We start from the raw sequence: 23,172 nt of genomic DNA, 5'->3' as shown, positions 1-23,172 counted from the left end.
TATCAGTTCTCCTTTTGGTGTTCAAATAGAAAGCAGGAAAAAAAAAAAAAAAAAAAAGCAGACACTTCTAAAATTGCTAAGGTGTGGACTAAGACATTACTAATAGAGAAACACATAATTACAAATGACCACTCCTTTCTACCAAACTCTTCATGTAAGTTCACCAGAAATGAGGTAACAGACTCTATATTAGAAAAGTGTTTAAACCAAGCTAGAGGTATAATTTTTGTTTGGAATATGAAAGACACTGCATTAATAATTTTGTTGTATTATAATATGCATATATAACAGAATAAATTTCTAGAAAGAAGAGTAATTTATTAAACAATGTAATGTCTCCTCATCAAACACTTCAATGACTTTCCATATCTGTCAGTGCTGTAAGTAACATTTAATCTCACTCTGTAAAAGTGTATCTTTGGAATTTCCAAGTCATAAGAATTTTCATACAATCGTTCAACAAATACTTGAGTATTTATTATGGGCCCGACACTACTCTAGGCACTGAGATAAAGAAGTTAAAAAAAAAAAAAAAGATTCTGCTGTAATGGAATTATATTCTAGTAATGGAAGGTAAAAAATAAAAACAAATAATTATTAATACTACTAAAAAGAATAAATAAATAAGTAAATTATCAGTTATGAAACAGTGATACAGCCTTTGCAGAGAATTTAAGTAGGGTGATATGACAGAGGTGACTTCTCTAGATTGGGTAGTCTGGGAACATCCTTTTGTGGGATGACTCCTAAACTGAATGATAAGAAGACTCTGGCTCCTCAGTGATCAAAGAGACAGCATTATGGGTGTAGAAAACAACTAAGGCCTTGAGGCAGGAATAGATTTTACATGTTCAAACTTCAGAGAGAAAACTAGCATTGCTGGAGTTGGTGAACAAGGACTGAAGTGAGAAGCAGTCAAGTAGGGGAACAAGGCAAGAGTCAGATCACTGGACAGTTTGTAAACCAGGAAAGGTGGAAGAAAAGGAAATAAATGGAGTAGGAGACAAAAGAAGAAATGAGTAAATATATAGAAGAAGTCAAGGAGAAAGGAAGTGAAGAAGAAAAAAGGAAGACAAGACAGCAAAATTTGGAGCCATAAAATACCAGTGCTGTCAGAAAGCATAAAATCTTGTTAAGGAGATACACTCTTAATGTAACAAAATAGAAAAAGAAGACAATCAACACAATTCTGAGGGAGAATTAAGTCAGACTGGTCTGACTACTGCCCTTGACCACAACATTCACAAGAAGCCCCATGACCCCAGTGTGGCCTTGGCTAGATGTCAGGGGGGGGAAGCCAGAAATCACCCAAAGACCCTAATCTTAAATCAAGTTACTAGAACTACAATATTTTTATTAAAATGGAGTTTGTTTCTGGGAAGTTATCATACAGAAACCAGTTTAGTGCCAGACAAAAAGAAGAAACAGACACATGGGTCATGAAAGTAGTTGTCTGAAATTTACAAAGAGCAAAGGACACAAATAAATATGATAGTAGTTCAGCAGAAAAAGAAACCATTTCAGGTTAGAGGACAAAAGAAGTGCTTTTCAGAAAAGGTGAGTGTTGATTATGCCCAAACCAGGATGGGGTGTGTTTGAGACAATGTGCCTCCCACAGAATGCTCTACAGGCTACACTTTATGGACTCACAGTCAGTTGATAGTTTTGTAGCCCAAGCTTAATTGTATAGTGGCTTCTCAATTACTCTGAACCTCCTGGGCCCTTTTGTGAAAAAAGGAGGTGTATATATAACCTTATTTTTCTTAATATCTCTATTCCTGAACAAGTTAATCCTGGAAATTATATTTTATAGACATAATTCACATGCATGTACCTATGAATCTGAAATATAATAAATTTAGACTCATATTATCAAGCCAAAGCCATTAAGCTAGAATGTATTGGCATAGTGGGCAGGTGATGATTAATATCCAGTAATGTACACCATTAAACAGAAGGGGGCACTTCAGTAAAGTCTCATAGAAGTTAAAAGTAAGCACTCTACTATGTAATAGAAAAGATATGATTGACAGCTTGCTTATCCTCTGTATTTATTGTACAAATTAATAATGAAGTAATTGTTAGAGTCACCAGTTACCTTGATTGAACTGAGATTCATTATTCAACTCTGGCAATAAATGAAAATACTCACTTTTATCATTTATTATTTTGTTATTGTTGTTGTTAATTATCTTTGGAATTGTGCTGTCTCTCTTCTCCCTGGTTAGGCAGCTTGGTGATTTGGAAAGACTACTTGATTAATAATCAAAAAACCAGTATACTGGCCATTATTCTGGTAATCCTTTGATAGTAGAAAACTAACAATTTCCATGAAGCAGAAATCATGTCTGTTTTATTAGTACTAAGTTCTCAAAACCCAATAAGGACATGGATATAGAAGTTATACATAAATGTGTGTTGTATGAATAAATGAATGAATGAAGTTGCTGAACCTTGTGCCTCAGCTTTCTCACTGAAATGTGGCAATGATATAAGTATCCTGTTTACCTTGATATGTCATTAGAAGCTCCTAGAAAATTATAACTCAAATACCAGAAAATTATTTTATTATAAGCAGTGCTAAAATTCAAACTCTATTCTCTTGATGTGTAGAATACTGATTTACTTCACCGTGGTTCTCTGTCAACCTCTTAACTGATTTTTCAGGTTGCTTGAAGGGAAAGGAAAGCAGAGATAACATTTTGAAAGGACTAATATATAAGCCATTGTTATTTGTGCTTCACCATCTACGTTATTGGAACAGAGTAAGGGTACGGATCATTTTAATGGTACATAATCCAACAGTCATATGTACTTGGCACTGATGTGTGTTTTTGTACTTTTATTTGAATAAAGGGCTATCTGGTGTTCTGGTCATCAAACCAAAACAAAGTAATGAAGTCACAGTCACAGTCTCTGGCTCAGGATATCCCCATTGTAAGGTTTCCTCAACTTAAGGTCCCTGTACCTTAATCCATAAAGACTGACATTGCTCTGGATGTGTATCACCTTTTTCTTCTTTGAATAAAAGAACCGATTTATTTCACAAAGTCAATGGAATAGCTACTGGGTGAATGGACCAAAAAAAATGAGTAAGTTCAACATAGCTGAATGTAAAAAAGAGACACAGACAATATCCACACTATGGTGTGGTAAGAATTAAATGAGAACCCCTTGCTACTTTCCCTCCTGCCCAGAGATAACTTTGCCACCAATGACATAGGGAGGTAACAGGTAGGAAAGCATAACCTGCTCTTTTCTACTTCAATTTGTTGTATAACTGGAGAGTTTCAGCTGCTTTGCTTTAGAATACTCAAGTATGGAAAATAAAAACAAAAAGAAAACAATAACAGAAATTTCCTTCAACTGCCTTCACATTTAAGGAATGTAGCTAGTTGAAACTATTCATCATCAAGCTGATTTTTACATTGACTATATTTTGGCTCTGTGATACAGTCCCTAACTTTTCCAGTGCTGGGCCCTGACAACTTTCCGGCTCGGTAGTAGTGTTAGCTGCCTAAGACCCCAACAATGCAACAGAAAACCTCTGAGACTGAGACCTTAATGGTGTACTAAATTTAATTTGACAATATTCAGAATAGACCAAGGTCATTAATTGGAAGTATGTCATCAGACAATTTAGAGCCATCTATCTAGTTCACCCACCCACCCAAATACTGGATTTTCCAGGCAACAACTGGTTACATTAACCACCAAGCTCTAGTTAAATCTGCATCAACATCTGGGGCAGTCTAAATATTTGGCTAATCTAAAAGGAAACTTTTGTAAATCTTGGGAAAGTTCCTTTCTAACAGATAGAAAATCCTAGTTGTGGCTTCTCTGCTTTAGTAAAGGAAGGGGTCTTGTTATCTTTACTATTTTTTTCGCTTGTAGCTTTTCTTTTTTTTTTTTTTTTTTTTTTGGCTCTATAAAAAAATGGCATATTTTTCAGTATTAATGAACCATGCAAGTTCAAGAAGTGTCTCATCCTGCTAAGAAAGACAAATTCATTGAAAGGTAATAATGTTGTTTTCCTGCATGATAGCTACCATTAGTTATTCAAGATTAAGTTAGCAAAAGAACTCTTCCAATGGAAATTAACTGATAATACATTATGGCAACGCTTATGATCTTGGACTGTCTACTAGAAGAGGGTCAATACTAACAGCAAAGAAAAACAAGACAAATGCAAAACACATTATGAAGAAAATTTAAGTAACAATGAAGTGTGGATCATAATAGTTGTATTTTGAATGCGAAAATCATATTTAGCAAAAGGGATGTTTTAAAACACAAAACACTCACCATTTATTTTTAAAAGGTAGGCCATCATGCTTCATATTTATGCAATTACTTATTCCAAGAAACATGATCACATGGGTCATAGATATGTCATATACATAGAAATTAGTAATGATTTTAGGATTTCATTCTGTAGGTAAATGGAGATATACTGATATTTTCAAGGTTGAACCTAAATAAAATTAGTTCATATTTACTCAGTCCAACACTGAAGAACCAGAGAATCTTAACTGCCTCTAAGTAGGTTTTGGATTTTTATCTTTTAGACCTCTTACATCTAGTAATTCTGTATTTTACTCTTGAAATAAAAATTAATCACCCATTAATCCTTGAATAAAGGCCTAAAGGCTACTCTATTACTGTATTCATTTTAAGATGATAAATGGAGCAGAATGAAATTATTCTAGAAGATGTAGTCATAACCAAAGCAGAAGCTAGGAATGATCACAGGGAGACATTTGTCAGAGGATAATTTAAGGACATTACTAAAAGTGTGGGAATCCCATGTACTACCTTGATGATTAGGAAAGTGGTTATTAGCTAAGCCATTGTCTGAAACCCACTAAATCACTAGTCCCTTTGAAAAATGATTGGTCATTCTTTTCTAAAGATGGGTTTTTAAATTTAAGAGAAGCTTCAAGCAGCAGAGCTGAAAGATAAAAAGAACACAGACCTTGCATGGGTTTAGATTTCTCTTCTTAGGCAAAGGATTAAGGTAAGATACCAAAATATTTGCTTTCATAATTTTAAGGGCCCAAATCAGTCAACTCCTGTAGAATAAACTACCAGGGTCACCCCAAATGCTTATGTAGGTCAGTAATTTGAATTAGGGCAGGAATTTTTACATCTGGAGGACAAGATATAATATGCTTCCATGAGTTACACTATAAATCAATATTACAGTTTTATTTGATAATCTTTCCCCAAATTAGAAAAATATTGACTCAATTGCCTAGTTTTAAGGTACTTTAATGCCATTAGATTTTTAAATGAACTTTTATCTGTTATTAGACTGCTATTGTCAGAGCTTTATTGTAGTATTTTTACTACTACATTAAACAGACATTAAAATTGCCTTTATCATAAAAACCTAGTGATGGGCCTCTCATGATCAGAAGGACCCATCCCCTTAAGTACAAAACATCGCAAGGGAGGACGCCACCTTGTTCTTTAACTCATTCAACTACATCACATGCCACCAAATGAACTATTTGGTCAAGCTAAGAGGAGAAGCAAACAATTCTGGTTTTTATAAAGAGCTGCTCTGAGAAAAAGAATAAGTTCTGTTATAGATATTTATAAGTATGACTTTTTTATTTTAAATCCTAATATATAAGTAAATACTATTGAATTCACCCAACCACTCCTCTGATGGAACAATACTAACAAATTATTGTTATCATGATTTTTACACAGAGGTTCTCTTTAAAGGTCAATTTTACAACTTATTTTCTAGCTATTTCATCTGAAAATGAAAACTATAATTCTTCTTGGGCTTCTGGGAGCCACAATGTCAGCCCCAGTAAGTGATCTTATGGTATAACTAAAACCATTGTGGGGAACCTTTAACAAATCCTTCTTTCACCATTTGTTTGTTGTTTATTTTTTAGCTTATCCCACAGCGCCTTATGTCTGCAAGCAACAGCAATGAGGTTAGTTGAAATACTACAACAATCTCTCCATTTTGTTTGTTTGTTTCTATGGAAACCCAGTAGAGCAGAGATAAAAGCCTTCATTAATTTACCCTGCATGCCTATCCATTAGCCCTTACATCCAAATATATTTCCAATACTGATGTTTATTGGGTGTACCAGGTTATTTCTAGAATATCATTTTGCTCCCCTCTTTGACAGTAAACTCTTTAAAGGCAGAGACAGTATCTCATATATATTTTTATTCTAATAGCACCTAATACAGATGTGTATAGGTGTTTAAGAGCATAAAGTGAGTGGCTAACCCACTGGAATGGGCTGAAGTTTTGCAAGTTTATACACAGCAGGGGAGAGGTGGTTAAATCCTAATCTCTAATCACAGTAATTTAGCATAAGCTTAGTGAGAAAACACCACTAGCAGGAAACGGATCAGTCAGCTCTGACTTATTCTTTATTTGTAGTAAACATCGTTCTTAATCGTTTTAGCATGTGTAATAATCTGGTTTTCATATTATCTTTCCTTTTCTAGTTACTTCTGAATCTTAATACTGCTCAGCTTCAGCCACTACAGTTTCAGGTACCTCTAAGATTATTCTAAGAAGATTTGCCTATGACTTATTTTTTTACAGTAGTTTGTATGAGGACAAAATGTTTTCTGATTTCATTTCTGAAATCTCAATTATTAAGGTTATGGATTCATCCCATATATTCTAATGACCTTTGTTTGAAGACAAAAGTAAAATCTGTAATCTGATTAAGATTTATTTACTGAGAATTTGACACATGCCAGACACAAATTCTCACAACTATGAGATAGTTAAATTAACTATTTACACAAAGTCATACTCAGTTGAAGAAGAAGAAGATTTACAACCAGTCTGGCAACTGCAGAAACCATACCCTTCATCCACCTCACTCTGCCCCATATTTTTTATGATCTCTGGGAATTTAGCATTGGTCATGCTATTTGCACAGCTCATAATGTCCTAAAATGCTGTCCTTTTTTATAATGCTGCAGTAGAATTGCAGAAATCGTTTACATTTTGTCCTTTTCTCGCTCAGGACTGATTTTAAATTCTTTCTGAAATGAAAGAGAAATTCTTCCTTTCTTTCATGTCCTCCCAGGGCCCATTGAATTCATGGATTCCTCCTTTCTCTGGGATTCTACAACAGCAGCAGCAAGCTCAAATTCCAGGGCTCTCCCAATTCTCTTTATCAGCTTTTGACCGGTTGGCTGGACTGTTCCCAAATCAGACACCTTTCCCAGGATGGGTCAGTTTTGCACAGGGAACTCAGGTGGGACAGCTGGACCCCTCACAGCCTCAAACATCACCACAGACCCAACAGGGCTCTAATCATGTAAGTTGAGCCTCTCCCATCTTATTCTTTGGAGAGGTAACTCACTTTGAATGTGAAAATGAATTATGAATCAGCTTTACAATAAGACAGGAGCAGGGAGCCTGTGTGGCTCAGACAATTAAACGTCTGACTCTTGATTCCAGCTCAGGTCATGATCTCTCTCTCTCCCCTGCTCATTCTCTATCTCTTAAAAACAAAATCCAAACAAACAAACAAAAAACAAGACAGGAGTTCTTTAATATAAGACAGGGGTTACTGAGAGAGAATTCTTTCTCATAATTTGCTCTACCATCACTGGAAGTACTTCCCTATCTTTTCTGATTTCTCACATGAAAAAAGGCTATTTAAATCAGCTATTATATCACAGTCACAAATCAAAAGTGATAAAACAAGTCTTAGAAAAGATAATTAGAGAAATTTCATCTTTAAAAAAGAAACAATTTTCATTAATGACATACACATAATAGATACCCTTTTGTTGTCACAGAAGTCTTGTATATAAATCACACATGTAGTGGCTAGGTCTAAGAAAAACAGCTCCGGAATTTTATGTTAAAAAGTCGAGTACAGGGGTGCCTGGGTGACTCAGTTGGTTAAGCATCTGAGTTTTTTTAATGTTTTATTCATTTTGAGAGAGAAAGAGAGAGACAGTGTGAGCAGGATAGGGCAGAGAAAGAGAGAGACACAGAGTCCAGAGCAGACTGCAAGCTCTGAGTTTCAGTCAGCACAGAGCCTGATGCAGGCCTCGAACTCACCAAGCGTGAGATTATGACCTGAGCCAAAGTTGGCCACCAACCGACTTAGCTACCCAGGAACCTCAAACATCTGAATCTTGATTCTGGCTCAGGTCATGATCTCATGGTTTGTGGGATTGAGTCCTGCATCTGGCTCTACACTACAGCACAGAGCCTGCTTGGGATTCTCTCTCAATCTCTCTCTCTATGCCCCTCCTCTGCTCATGTGTGTCCGCTCACAAGTGTGCATCCTCTCTCTCTCTCTCTCTCTCTCTCTCTCTCTCTCTCTCTTTCTCTCTCTCTCTCAAAATAAATAAGTAAACATCTAAAAAATATATCTTTAAGGGCACCTGGTTAGCTCAGTCAGTTAAGCATCCAACTTCTGCTCAGGTCATGATCTCCTGGTTTGTGAGTTCGCACCCATCAGGCTCTGTGCTGATAGCTCAGAGCCTGGAGCTTGCTTTGGATTCTGTGTCTCCCTCTCTCTCTCCCCCTTCCCTGCTTGCACTCTGTCTCTCTCTTTCAAAAATAAACATTAAAAAATATTTTTAAAATATATTTTTAAAAGTCAAGTATCATTTTTTATACCTTTTTTTCGGCAGGTTATGCCCTATGTGTTCTCCTTCAAAATGCCTCAAGAGCAAGCACAGGTAAATAAATGGAATACTGTCACTCCTACAGACAGATGGCTATATATACTCTCCACCTAATGCTTTCTTTTATATTTGTAGCTCTGACTCTTATAGCAGGGCTATGAAACTTATACAATTATCTCTGTCTAGTGCCACCATTGCTGGGATTGCATCAGTTTGTTAATTTTAGGCTTACATAATAACTCCTGAAGGAAGAACAGCTAAGGAGATTCCCGAGTTTCCAGGGCATTAGTGTATTGGGAATAAAGGAGCTCACCAAGCCGTAAGTCACGTTCCCTCTGCATGGCATTTGTACTGGCATTTGGGAACTAAAAAAATACTGTAGGCTGACTTTTTCCAACCCTGAATTTTGTTTTAGAGGTAGATGTGTTAAATTGATAAATTATGATATGATGAAGAGATAAAAAACGCTTACCATGTTATTTGGCAGTATGGCACTCTGCTCAAAATATTTCCAGGTTCTTGTGTGTATTTTCAATTTAACTTCATATTACAATCGAATGGTGATTTCTATTAAATAAGAGATCTTAAAAAATGAATGCCAACTAGTATAATCATTACAGTAATATGAAAAACCCTCTTAAGATTAGTTTAATTAATTTTATAATAAACTAGGTTCAAAGAAATAGGGACATAGATAAATTATTCACCAGCAGAAAACTGACCATTTCATCAAAAGTTACACCACTTGGCTCCCATGTAATCATAATTATGTAATTTTGTCCCACCCTCATCATAAAATAAAAGTTACTTCTAGACATTACCTCATTCTATACTTGGTAAGTGAAACTGCTTCATTTTAAGGATCAGGAAACTAAGTCTTAGTGAGATTAAATTCCCAATCCTAATGGAAGTAAATAGATGACTGGGAATATAATTCTTCAGGGAATATAATTCTTCATCCTTCTTTTAACCATTAAACCAGTGGCTCTCCACCCTCTGTAATTTTCAAAATTACAAATGCCCGGACCCTGCCCACACCTAATGAATCAAGACCTGATGAGTAGATCCCAAGTATGATTATCTGTTAAAATGCTAAATAGGTGATTTTAACTCGTAGCCAAAAGTAAGAACCACTGCATAAAATGTACTTCTCAAACTACACTTGTTGTTGTTTTTTAACTCTTATATCTATTATTCTCTCTTATTTAGTTATGCAAGGAAACAAAACAGCATACTAAACTCTATGTACATACTAAGGTCCCCATTTTCTGTAAACACATATGCATGTGTAGACACACACAGATATAAATGGAAGCCAATACATGCTAATGTGTGGCATGTTAAAGTTGCAGTTAAAGCATTTCCTTGTCTATTTCTGGGTTGTCCAATATTCTAAAAATGCATAGGGATTGTCTCAAAATGGCAATTATTAAAGGCAAAACATTCTTGAGAATTTGTTCCTTATTATTGAACTTCTAATACCATATCCTGCGGAATAATGATTCTCAAAAAATATGGAAAATGCTGCTAAACAATTCTCTTCTTAGATATTCGCAAAGTAATTTGTACATGATGTCTGTATATAAAATCTACAGTTTTTATGTAAGGTCCAAGGTGCCATTTTTGAAAATCTTGTTATTTTACTACTTCCTTAATGTGTTTGACCAAGCAGTCTTTTTTTTTTTTTAATATGAAATTTATTGTCAAATTGGTTTCCATACAACATCCAGTGCTCATCCCCACAGGTGCCCTCCTCAATGCCCATCAGCAACCCTCCCCTCCCTCCAACCTCCCATCAACCCTCAGTTTATTCTGTTTTTAAGAGTCTCTTATGGTTTGGGTCTCTCCCTCTCTAACTTTCTTTTTCCTTTCCCTCCCCCATGGTCTTCTATTAAGTGCAATCTTAAAGTCCAGCTTCATGTGTAATATGAGTTATTTCTAAAGTCTGAGAAGGACTACTTTATGCATATATGCATATATGTGCTTAAAGAAGGACTACTTTATGCATATATATATATATATATATATATATATATGCTGTAAAACAATATTGACATTAGAAGACTTTTTTTAAAGACCTATGTGGATCTAATGGAAGCTCTTATGTACTTTTCTGTTTACAAATAGATGTTTCAGTACTATCCAGTCTACATGCTCCTACCTTGGGAACAACCTCAACAGACAGCCACACAGTCACCTCCACAAACAGGACAGCAGCAATTTGAGGAGCAGGTAACTACTATTTGATTGTAATCTGACTAGTTCCTCCTGAGAATAGAGAAGTTATAGTAAATTTTCAGAGAAGAGAATATCTGAGTATATTTACTGCAAAAGTCAACAGCCTAGACTGATGGTGACAAAAAGATATAGTGCGTTCTCCTAACATATCACTAAGATGGAAGTGCTCGAAGCTGAATTTTAAAAAGAACGAAGTCAGTGAGTGGACTTCAGTAAAATCAGAGACCAAAGGTTGCATCATCTTGGGAAAAATCTTCTAATTTTTTAAAAGTTACCAGCATCCCTCTTGTCATATTTACATGTGGCTATTATTAAAAAATAAATAAATAAATATCCCCCATGACAGACGGCACCTAGGATCACTAGATAACAATTAGATACTTTATATTGAGTTTGTAACCCTGCAATACATTTTTGGAATTCTAATGTAATTCCAGGTGGCACATACATAACTAGATTTCTTTTAGTTAGAATGGGGGAAATTTTTAGTAGCTTATCACCACTCTAAAACCAAATTAGAGAAAACTGAAAAGTATGCTTTAAGAGACTTGTGGTAGTAATTCTGAGACGTGTTAATTTAGAGAGAAAGGGGAAATTTTAAGCTAGGAATAATACAGTATTAAAAAGATGCTTGGTAATTTATCAATAATTTTTATCACCTAGAAGATATGAACTTTTATTAAAAAAGTATTTAATATAATTATAATATAATACAATATTATATATAATTTTAAGTCATTTATTATAAAATTATGACAAAATCATACAACAAATCTAACACATTTTCCAAAAATCTGACAGATGCCATTCTATACCCAATTTGGATATATTCCAGTACAAGTAGAACCTGTAAGTAATGCATATTTTTCATTAAAAACAAAACTAACTTTTCAAATGACTTGCTTCATGACCTATTAAATCCATCAGTGCCCTTCATCCAAAACCCATCAGGAACACCACCATAGTTGAACAAAATTAGATTTATCTACTCATTGCAACAGCGGAGGACACACATGGGGAACTCTGGGTGTCTTTTTTTCTTAATAAATCTTTTTTTAAGTTTATTTCTTTATTTTGAGAGAGAGAAAGAGAGCACATGAGCAGGATGGGGCAGAGAGGGAGGGGGAGAGAACCCCAAGCTCTGTGCTGTCAGTGCAGAGCCCTACATGGGGATCCATGCCATAAACCATGAGATCATGACCTGAGCTGAGATCAAAAGTTGGACACTTAGCCAACTGAATCACTCAGGCATCCCTGTGGGTGTCTTAATAGGAAGGCGACTTTTCTAGGCTTCTGTCAGGTGATTTTGGGGAGACTTCAGGAAGTAATGGTTCACTCTGAATTTGGTATTCTCAGGAAATGATTGATAATTCTACAACTGGTTAATTAAACAATTCTTACCTAGAAGATAAGAACAACAGAGCAAGGCAAAGGCTATGATTCATAAAAAAAGAAGAGTTTCTCAGATTATCCAGGATATGAGGATACCTGGTATTTTTGTGGCTAGCATGGTGACCTTGCTTTACACAAGATTACAGAGTGATCTTGTTTTTGTTGTACTTCATCATGTTCAGACATGACCCTGTCTGATGTTGGTATTCTGCAGGGTTGTTAATATTCAACAGAACACCAGGGCCCAGCAGAGAATGTCCAGCAAGCTCCTAACAACACAAGCAGAGTTGTATGTCCCATGTCACGAGTTACTTTTCTCTTTCTCGAATCTAAATGATTATGTTTGTTTTTAAGAAACTGAAATTAAAGAAGTTGAGACGTGTGCTAATTGCCTTGAATGTAAAACCACTATTTTATAGATGAAAAATTTAGGCTTTTTAAAAACTTTCCAATTTTTCAGGTTATACCGGGAGTCCAGCAGCAACTAGCCTTAGATCCCTTCACAGACACAGCTTCTGAAACTGTTGTGATGGTAAGATTCCTCACCACACTGTGCTACCTATCAGAAATCAGCAACTGACAACCTACAGGTTCCCGCACTATTGTGCATTTTAATGAAAACTTTATTATTATTTTTCCATCAACAATTATTCCTCTTTCCACCCATAATCTTATGCCAATCAAGATTCAATTTATGCAGATTACCAAATATTTACTACTCTATATAAGATACACTCCTAGGTACACTCATTTAAAATCAGGTATCAAGAAACATCCATGTTTGCTGGTATTTATTTATAGTGTTTCTGTGATAGATTATAACCTAGGAAACCAATGAAGTCATTTACTTCTCAAGAAAATTCTTTGCCTTGCATCTCAATCCTATTGCTTTATATTCTTCCCAATTTTGACCTCATACTTGAACCGGTAACCACTTAGTTTTCTTTCTAATTCTTCATAGCCAGCAGGAGCACAAAAAGAAATGATAAACTTTAAGCATGCCAACAGAGGACTTTTCATTCCTTCTACTTCACAAAAACCCAGCACTACAAATTATTTTGCTCCTGCTATGGACCCAACTATTACCCCCCAGGTGATGGAAAAGAAGGTAAACAAAGATCCATTTTATGTAAGAAATTGTTATCTAATAGAAAATATAAAGTTAATGTTTATAGAACTTAGTCATGGAAATAATGAGAGAGGTAATGATATAGTAAAATATGTGGTCTTTACCTTGAATAGGGAGGCCAATAATTGATTATTCATAATCAATTAATTAGAATACAATTTAATTTTTATTTAATAAGAACTTCTTGTGAATGTCCTTTTCTCACTAGGCCAATACTGATTACCAAAAGGAACCATAAGATGGTGTCCTAATCGTTCAGAGTTTTTGGTAAGTATTTGCCAAGAGGCATGCATTAAATACCATGACTTACCCTAAATTAAAAGAGAAACAAAAAACTGTCAGGGGAACTAATGAAGAGGTCTTATCAAAAGGGGGGAAGTTAGTGTTTAGACAGTCCTACAAAGCTAATAATTTGGGGGACTTTAGCAATGTTTTTTAAAATAAAAATAAATTTTTGAGAATCATGTATGCCTATGCCATATGTTTGGTATTAACTCTGAAAACATAGGTAGTAAATGTGTAAAAGACATTCTACAAACACAATATAGAATCAGTTCTCCTAAATCATCACTCTGCTTTGCAAGGTAGAAGTAACTTTGCCAATACATCTGTGTTGGCTTGGAATGAAATAAAGTCTCCAAGGGTTAAAAAAAAAATTGCACAATCACATGGAAATTAAAAATTCCATGATTTTTCTATCAAATATAACCTTAATTAATTACCTGTCCCAATGGGCTTGGTTGGCCGAGGCTCATGAGTGTTTGATAGAAGGGCAAGCTGGAATGGCACCAAGAAGTAAGGAGCAGACACTAAAAAGCAAACAATCTGGCCTCAAGGGAAAAGTAAAAGGCAAAGGTTTTTTTGAAATCTCCTCCCTGCTAAGAGTCTTTTCTGATTCCTCCTTCTATGAAAATGAATACTCAGCATTCTTCAGTTGAAAAAAAATCTACAAAAATCCAACCAGAATTGAATAGTTTAGCACCTCTTTAGAAAAGTCACTTTTATAATGTGACATTTTGTACAATGCAACTCAATTCAAGTTATTTAATCAGAAATACTAAAGGATTTCAGTATAGTGTGACCTTTACTCTAGGCGACAACAGTGCCAGAGGTTAAGTTTTCTAACTTTTTGTTAAGCATTTTGGAAAATATCTAGAAAATATTACATAAAACAGCCTATTGGTATTAAAATATACTCCCTTTTTATACAATTTATTGTCAAATTGGTTTCCATACAACACCCAGTGCTCATCCCAACAGGTGCGCTCCTCAATGCCCATCACCCATTTTCCCCTCTCCCCACTCCCCATCAATCCTTAGTTTGTCTCAGTATTTAAGAGTCTCTTATGGTTTGCCTCCATCCCTCTGTGTAACTTTTTTCCCCTTCCCCTCCCCCATGGTCTTCTGTTAAAGTTTCTCAAGATCCACATATGAGTAAAAACATATGGTATCTCTCTTCCTCTGACTGACTTATTTCACTTAGCATAATACTCTTCAGTTCCATCCACGTTGCTACAAACTGCCAGATTTCATTCTTTCTCATTGCCAAGTAGTATTCCATTGTATATATAAACCACAGCTTCTTTATCCATTCATCAGTTGATGGACATTTAGGCTCTTTCCATAATATGGCTATTGTTGAAAGTGCTGCTGTAAACATTGGGGTACAAGTGTCCCTATGCATCAGCACTCTGGTATTAAAATATACTCCTATCTTATTTTTCAGAGAAAAAGAAGTGGCGGTGCCTCGGATATCACTTTAGGCTATTTGCTTTCTCAATGCTAATACCAGTTCTTTGAAATATATGAAATACTCTTCTCTTGAATTTCATTTTACTTACAAATAGCATTGCACTCTTTAAGTAAGTCATAGAAAATAATACAATCATTTAATAAGTCCCGTCTTTACAAAATTATATTTCTTTTCAAATATCCTATCATTGCATAATCCAGAAAGTCAGAAAAATGAGAATGAAGCTAGTATCACTGAATCAACTAGATCATTGATTGCATTGATAAAGAATAGCTCTGGAAAATGAGAATAAAGATACACTGTCATTGGATTTGTGAGTGTGGTGATTGTGACTAACGACTTAAAGTGTGTACCTATCTTTGACATATCATCTCATTATTACCCCCAGGCCCATTCAGCTAGACTCCTTCTGATGCACTTCAGCTTAGAATCAAAATTATTTAGTGGCAGATATCATGAAGTGCACACTCCCAGTAAGACACAGCTACATAGACAGGTGGATGTCATCACCTAAAAGGGTAGGTCCCTAGGAAGACGTATGGCGGCTTTGAGGAGGCAACATCCTGTAAAAACTAGAGCACAGATTTTGGATTTCATCAGATCTGGCTCTCAATGTAGTTTGGAGTCTTTGGCAAGTCACTTAACCTGAAATTTGTTTTCTCAGGTGTAAAACATAGATAACAATACTTATCTTTCAGAACTTCTGAAGGAAGTACATGAAATAACATAATTAAGATAGCTGGCCATACAAAATACGTTGTAAAACTTTGGTTGGTGTGCATAATTTGTTCCAGAAACATGCTTATAATCCAAAGCACTTGTATATCAAAGCAAATTTCAAGAACCATTGGCTCAGTTGTGACCATGTGAGGTTAGCTGTCACGTGCTACTAGTATTGCAAGACATCGCTCATTTATCAAGTCAAAATTTATTAGAAATGTTTTCTAGTCTTGCAGAATACTTGAAGAACAAGTTACTCACAATCCAAGGTTTTACTGTACTCAGAAAATGTTAATTTTCCCCCTTTCACCTGTGATTATGGGAGGACTTCTTACTTATTTTCTCAGCTTTGGAGCTTCAGCTGAAATTCTGAGAAAACAGGAGAACTGACACTTAATATGCTTTACATATTTGTATGTAGGTGTGTGTTGATGTGTGTGAGTATATGCACACAGAAAGAAATTTGAATGTATAAATGAGTGAATGAATGAATGATTATTATGTGTTAGGTGGTTTCAAACAAATTTGATTAGTATCCTAGGCTTTAAACCCGATAAAAATTCCCAGAGTCTTACCTTTTCCAGAATTTAGTATCATTATGGCTCTGGAAACTGCTACTTACCTATGGAAGAGCAACCCAATAATCACCTACTCTACTTTCCTCTTATATTTCATCCTTTTCCCCTAAATTAGTGAATTGAATGAATGTAATTCTAGGTAACTGACTGACCTCTTGATGTTGGACATGACCTAGAGATTCACACATCCAGATGTCTGATAAAAGCAGTATTCAGCACTTAGGAACATTGTGTCCCCAAATTCCAAGAGTTCACAAGGTCACTGAAAAAATTACATGAGGTAATTCATGCTGTTTATTTAGAAAACATTATGGAACATAGCACACATTCAACTTCTCATTAAGGAGGAGGAGAAAGGAGATGGTCAGAGACTAAACAGGAGAGATAAGCACAAATAGCTACTGTGTTCAAGGGCACAGCGAGGAGAAGCAGAATTCAGGGAAAATGGCAAAACTCTAAGCATCAAACGAAAATCAAGTCAAGAATTTGCAAATCAGGGATTGCAGTAATAAATATTGTGAAAAATATGAGGATTACATAAATACAATATTAACAGATGGAAGCATACAATGGATAAGTATTGCATAAATAAAATCATACAATGTTAAACATTAAGTTACTCTGAGAATGTTTTTATAAAGACATTAACATTAAGCTAAGTATGCTGAAATTATTTATTTATTCTAGGAAATATTAACAGCACCTTATTACTCTGGATAGCTTTAACAGATCCAATTTAGTGACTTAGCTTAAAAAATAAATTCCCTACTCTGTCCCAAAAAAATAAATAAACGTTGAAAAAAAATTTAAAAAAAAAATAAATTCCCTAATCTGTGACTGTTCAGTATCCAATCTGTTTCAGGAAGATGTTAAGTCATGTTAAGGTATTCATGAGCAAAAACTATGTTTGAGAATCTGAATAATAGACTTGCTATCAATAAAATATTCTACATTTTCAAAGTACTGCATAAAAGAGCTTTAAACTATACCTTTTTGTTATCAAAGAAGAAGTTATAGTTAATGGAAGTATCACCAGAATACAAGCAAAAAACTATACTTTGTTTGCTTGCTTGTTTGTTTGTTTGTTTAAACCCTACTATCCCAATCTCCCCATCCCAGGCCAGTGAAAAAAAAGTGAAGCAGAGAAAGCAGCTCAACCAATTCACTTTGTACTGATTTGAACAGAAAAATTCTACACAGAATAATTTGCCCAAAATCAGTTCTACTTAGATTTTATAATTCACAATGGTCTTGTTTGTTTGTTTTCTTGCTTGCTTTAAATATTTGGGGGGGGAGGGGACATCACACTTCTATTAAATTAAGAGAAACATTTTTACGGTCTTGAGGTCTTTTTTTTTTTTTTTAACACATATCATACCATGAATTCATAGGGAATGGTTTCCAATGTTCATCAAAACTTTCCCTACCAACTTTCTCCTTTTTTCACTGGTTGCTTCCTATCTAAATGTACTACAGCAGCATTAGTTCAAGACTGAAATAGAGAATTCATACGTGACCTCACTTTCAACGTTATACCCATAACCCATGTCCAATCTATCATCATAGTCTAGTATCACTTTTAAATGCATAGATTTTAAGTATGTGGGTTTGATGAGTTTTATTCCCAGACAGACACATATATTTATATGTACATACATAAATGTATGTACCTTGTAGCCACCACCCCTATCAAGACACAGAACATTTCTATCACCCCTACAAAGTCCTTCCTGCTCTTTTCCAGTCAATCTAGTCTCCCACTCTCATGCTAGGCTACTACTTTAAAATTTGTTTTCTATCTATCTATCTATCTATCTATATTTGCCTATTCTGGAACTGTATATAAATTGAATCATATACTAGATATTCTTTTGTATCTGAAATCTTTACTCAATATAATGCTTTTGTCATTCATCCATGTTATTGCTTCAGCTGTGCATTACATTGTATGAATGCAGCAGGTTCTTTATTCATTCTCCTACTGAAGAATATTGGGTTGTTTTCAATTACTATTACAAATAAAGCTGCTATGAATGTTCTTACACAAATTCTAACATGAACATACATTTTCTTTCTCTTTGGTAAATACCAAGAAGGAGAGCAAAATCATAGGGTAAGTGTATGTTATAAGTAACTGATAAGTAGTTTCCAACGTGGCTGTACCATTTTATAGTCTGATCAGCAATGTATCAGAATTCCAGTTCCTCTACCTCTGGCCAACATTTACAATCATCATTTGTGTGTGTGTGTGTGTGTGTGTGTGTGTGTGTGTGTGTGTGTGTGTGTGTTTTAACCAATTTCATGAGTTGCTCTCCCTTCAAAGGTTAACCTTCAAAAGTTTGACCTCCATCCCCTTCTCTTTCTCAAAAATTGCTGCATGGACATTGTTGTGATTATTTTTTTCACTTTAGAAAGCATTTATAAATAACCACTGACTCCTACACCTATATCTCAGCCTAATCTATTAGTTTAGTGTATAGCTAGTCAAATATATGAAATAGTTCAAAATTGTATTTTTAACATTACCTATTCTAACAAGCATAAAGCAGCATCTCATGGTTTTAATTTGTGTTTGCCTGATGACTAATACAGTTTTTCTATGCTTACTGGACATTTATATATCTTCATTTCCAAAAACTATAGTCAAATCTTCTGTCATTTATGATTGAATTGTAAGAGTTTTTAATAAATTATGGGTCAAATAAATGTATTTTGAATACTTTTCCCATTGTGTATCTTGTTCACTTCTTAATGGAGTTTCTTAAAAATACATTTTTTTTTATTTTGATGTAGTTCGATTTGTCATTTTTTGGAAGATTAGTACCTCTTGTGTCCTATTAAAAAAATCTTCACCTACTCCAAAGTAATGAATATATGTTCCTATGTTTTCTTAAAGATTTTTTTAATGATTTAGCTTTTACATTATTTAGTTCCATAGCTATTAATTTTTATGTACAGTCTGAAGATAGGGCAAGAAAAATTTTTTTCCACACAGATACCTAGTTTATGTTACACTAGCATCATTTGTTTAAAAGACTATCATTTTCTAATTGAGTTGCCTTGGAATCTTTATTGAAAATCAATTGACTTTATCTGCATCTATCTTTGGATTATAATCTATTCCATTTAAGTGTTTTTCTACTTTTGCATCAATACCACATGGTCTTGGTTACTATAACTTTATATCTTTTGCATTTCTGTATAAATTTTAGAATCAGTTTGCCAATTTCTACTCTCCTCAAGTTTTAATGGGATGGTACTTAACTTCTAGATCAATTAGTAAAGACTTGATATCTTAACAATATTGAGTGTTTCAATTCATGAACATGATATATATTTACTTAGGTCTTTTTTAGTTTGTACCTTTTTTTAAGTTTATTTATTTATTTTGAGAGAGAGAGTGAGAGAGAACATGAGAGGGGAAGAAAGGGAGGGAGAGAGAAAGAATCCCAAACGGACTCTGCACTGTCAGCACAGAGCCCAATGCAGGGCTTGAACTCATGAACCATGAGATCATGACCGGAGCAGAAATCAAGAGTCAGATGCTTACCTTACTGAACTACCTAGGACCCCTTTTTAAGTTTATCTCTTAAGTATATTGTGGCTTTCAATGTAGAGGTCTTGCAAAATTTGTTAAATTTATTTCTAAGTATTTTATGTTTTTAAATTTCACTTTCCATTTTTAGTATATAGAAATACAGTTGATTTTTATACATTGTACTTGTATGATAAGATCTCACTAAATACATTTATTAGTTTCCATAGGTACTTGGGGATTCCATTTCATTTCTACCTAAAAAATAATATTTTCTGGAAATAAAAATAATTTCACTTGTTTCTATTCAATTTATATGTTTGTAATTCATTTTCTTACCCTGTTAAACTGACTAGGGTATCCACTGTAATGGTGATTAGAAGGAATAAAAATGGGCATGTTTCCACTGTCCCTTTTTTAGGAAGAAAGCATTTATTATTTCACAACTAAGTATGATGTCATCTGTGCACTTCCCACAAATTACCTTTATCAGATTGTGAAAATCCCGTTTATTTCTAGATTGGTGAGAATTTTTTTTTAATGAATCTTTAGCTGACTTCTGTCACATGACTTCTCTGTGTTCACTGAAATAATAATATGAATTTTCCCTTTGATTTGGTTATGTAGTGAATTACATTGTTTCATTTTTTAATGTTGAATCAACTTCCAAGCTTAAAAAAATAAATGCCAATTTGTTGTAATGCATTATCTTTTTAAAATATTGCTGATATCAACGCAAAATGCATAAGCCTTTAGAATCCTAAAGTAAGAGAGCTTTATCTGAGCCTAAGTTAGGACAACTACCCAGGAAACATGCTGTTCATAGGGAAGAAAGTGCTCAGAGAACGAACAGTTTTTACAGGGCTATATACTTTCTTACATCTTGTAGAAGTTCAAAAGATTATAGACTAACATATAGGTAAGAATAATAAGTATTTAACTTCAAGAAATGCAAGGAGCAGGAACATGGATCAATATCTTAAAGACAAGATGGTTCCTTTAGGCTGCTTATTTACGAAACAGGTGTGCAATGTATGCTTGGTGGGACATAAATCAGGCTTTTGGTTTAAACAAAGTTTATATACAGCCATGCTGCTTTAGAAAGAAATCTAAAATGTTTTCCCTTTTTTCTCAGGCCTTTACGAGGGCTTTTTCCACTCATCACTGGGTTTGATTCATTAATATTATATGAATGATTTTAACATCTGTGTTCATGAATGCTATTAGTCGGCGATTTTCTTTTCTTATAATATCCTTGGAAGTTTTTATATTGGGGTTTTTCTGGTTTTATAACATGAGTTGAGAAATGCTCTGATCTTCCTAAGTGAGTCTGTGTGCTACTAATATTATTTCTTCTTTAAATGTTTGATAGCACTCACCAGTAAAGTCACTTGGGCCCAGAGCTTTCTTGGAGGGAATATTTTAATTATACTTTATTAAATATAGGTTGTCTCAATTTTTGTTTCTTCTTACATTGGTTTTAGACATTATGTCAATGAATGGGTATAGTTGTGTTCCAATTAAACTTTATTTACAAAAATAAGCATGGTCTACATTTGACTCTCAGGCTAGAATTTGCCAACCTCTAGCTTAGATCACTGATACTAAACATTTCTTTTATTCTTATATAAACATTTTATTTTATTTTACTTTAATATGAAATTTATTGCCACATTGGTTTCCATACAATGCCCAGTGCTCATCCCAACAGGTGCCCTCCTCAATACCCATCACCCACCCTCTCCTCCCTCCCACCCCCCATCAACCCTCAGTTTGTTCTCAGTTTTTAAGAGTCTCTTATGCTTTGGCTGTCTCCCTCTCTAACCTCTTTTTTTTTTTCTTCCCCTCCCTCATAGACTTCTGTTAAGTTTCTCAGGATCCACATAAGAGTGAAAACATATGGTGTCTGTCTTTCTCTATATGACTTATTTCACTTAACATAACACTCTCCAGTTCCATCCACATTGCTACAAAGGGTCATATTTCATTCTTTCTCATTGCCACATAGTATTCCATTGTTTATATAAATATCCATTCATCAGTTGATGGACATTTAGGCTTTTTCCATAATTTGGCTATTGTTGAGAGTGCTGCTATAAACATTGGGGTACAAGTGCCCTATGCATCAGCACTCCTGTATCTCTTGGGTAAATTCCTAGCAGTGCTATTGCTGGGTCATAGGGTAGGTCTATTTTTAATCTTTTGAGGAACCTCCACACTATTCTTATATAAACATTTTAAAGATATAAAATTCTAATCATTGCTTTCTTTTTTAACTCATGCATTATTGAGAAATGAATTGATATATATCTAAATGGTTGAGTATTTCAACATATGTTATTATTATTTTAACTTTAAATTAAGCACATTGAAATCAGAAAATATATTCTTTTTCATGGATAATATTTTTTATTATATTGTCAGCTGATTCAAATCCATTGTTGAAAACAAAAAAGGGAGAAAAAGACAAAACAAAAAAGGAATAATTAGTAAATAAGCATGGGAAAGTATCTCACATCTTATTTGATAATGAATATGATGTGTATTTATAACTCAGTAGGCACAAATGATACATAATTAAAATAGCCAGTGTAGGTAAAAGTGTATTGTAATGAGCATTCCATTTTCTCAAAGCAACAGGGAATTTATAAAATTAAGTTTAGGGGCGCCTGGGTGGCGCAGTCGGTTAAGCGTCCGACTTCAGCCAGGTCACGATCTCACGGTCCGTGAGTTCGGGCCCCACGTCGGGCTCTGGGCTGATGGCTCAGAGCCTGGAGCCTGTTTCGGATTCTGTGTCTCCCTCTCTCTCTGCCCCTCCCCCGTTCATGCTCTGTCTCTCTCTGTCCCAAAAAAATAAATAAACGTTAAAAAAAAATTAAAATTAAGTTTATATTCCTTATTCAAATTATTGCACACATGCATATATAAGAAAAATATCCTATCTGTTATACACACCAATTTACTGAAGCTTTACCAAACTACCAGAAAAAAAACAAAACAACAAAAAAAGAAGTCTTCTCACAAAAGGGAACTACAAAACATTCATTAACAGGGTATTTAGTAGCCATGTATAATGAAGTATGTTCATATAATATTAATTTGAAACTCAACATAAATTAACTGTGAATAAAACTACCCCCAAATCGCACATAATAATGATGGCAAAGTAACACAGACAAAGTGT

At 34.5% G+C, this 23,172-nt stretch overlaps 1 protein-coding gene and 1 long non-coding RNA gene across 2 annotated transcripts; both read left to right on the top strand.

The window, feature by feature from the left end:
• Window positions 1-5,762: 5,762 nt before the first annotated feature.
• Window positions 5,763-13,527, top strand: ODAM (odontogenic, ameloblast associated). The gene is made up of 10 exons (XM_040489999.1): window positions 5,763-5,824; window positions 5,913-5,954; window positions 6,484-6,531; window positions 7,080-7,313; window positions 8,650-8,697; window positions 10,771-10,875; window positions 11,683-11,730; window positions 12,734-12,805; window positions 13,235-13,381; window positions 13,516-13,527. Exons 1-10 carry the CDS (start codon window positions 5,774-5,776, stop codon window positions 13,525-13,527), a joined length of 807 nt encoding a protein of 268 aa, XP_040345933.1. The 5' UTR covers window positions 5,763-5,773.
• An 81-nt stretch (window positions 13,528-13,608) lies between these two features.
• Window positions 13,609-15,465, top strand: LOC121031464 (uncharacterized). The gene is made up of 2 exons (XR_005790732.1): window positions 13,609-13,669; window positions 15,129-15,465. It is a non-coding gene; the product is annotated as an uncharacterized LOC121031464 (long non-coding RNA).
• Window positions 15,466-23,172: the final 7,707 nt, after the last annotated feature.

This window comes from Herpailurus yagouaroundi, unplaced genomic scaffold (assembly GCF_014898765.1).
Source record: "Herpailurus yagouaroundi ecotype Mexico unplaced genomic scaffold, PumYag 28, whole genome shotgun sequence".
NCBI classification, from domain to species: Eukaryota; Metazoa; Chordata; class Mammalia; order Carnivora; family Felidae; genus Herpailurus; species Herpailurus yagouaroundi.
Note: the sequence above shows the minus strand (reverse complement) of the source record. Positions and strands in the feature narration are given on the sequence as shown.

Coding starts and splice junctions, on each gene's coding strand:
- ODAM (XM_040489999.1), top strand. CDS start 5,774: ATGAAAACTATAATTCTTCTTGGGCTTCTGGGAGCCACAATGTCAGCC. Junction 10,876..11,682: donor AGCAGCAATTTGAGGAGCAG/GTAACTACTATT, acceptor AAAATCTGACAG/ATGCCATTCTATACCCAATT. Junction 12,806..13,234: donor CTTCTGAAACTGTTGTGATG/GTAAGATTCCTC, acceptor AATTCTTCATAG/CCAGCAGGAGCACAAAAAGA.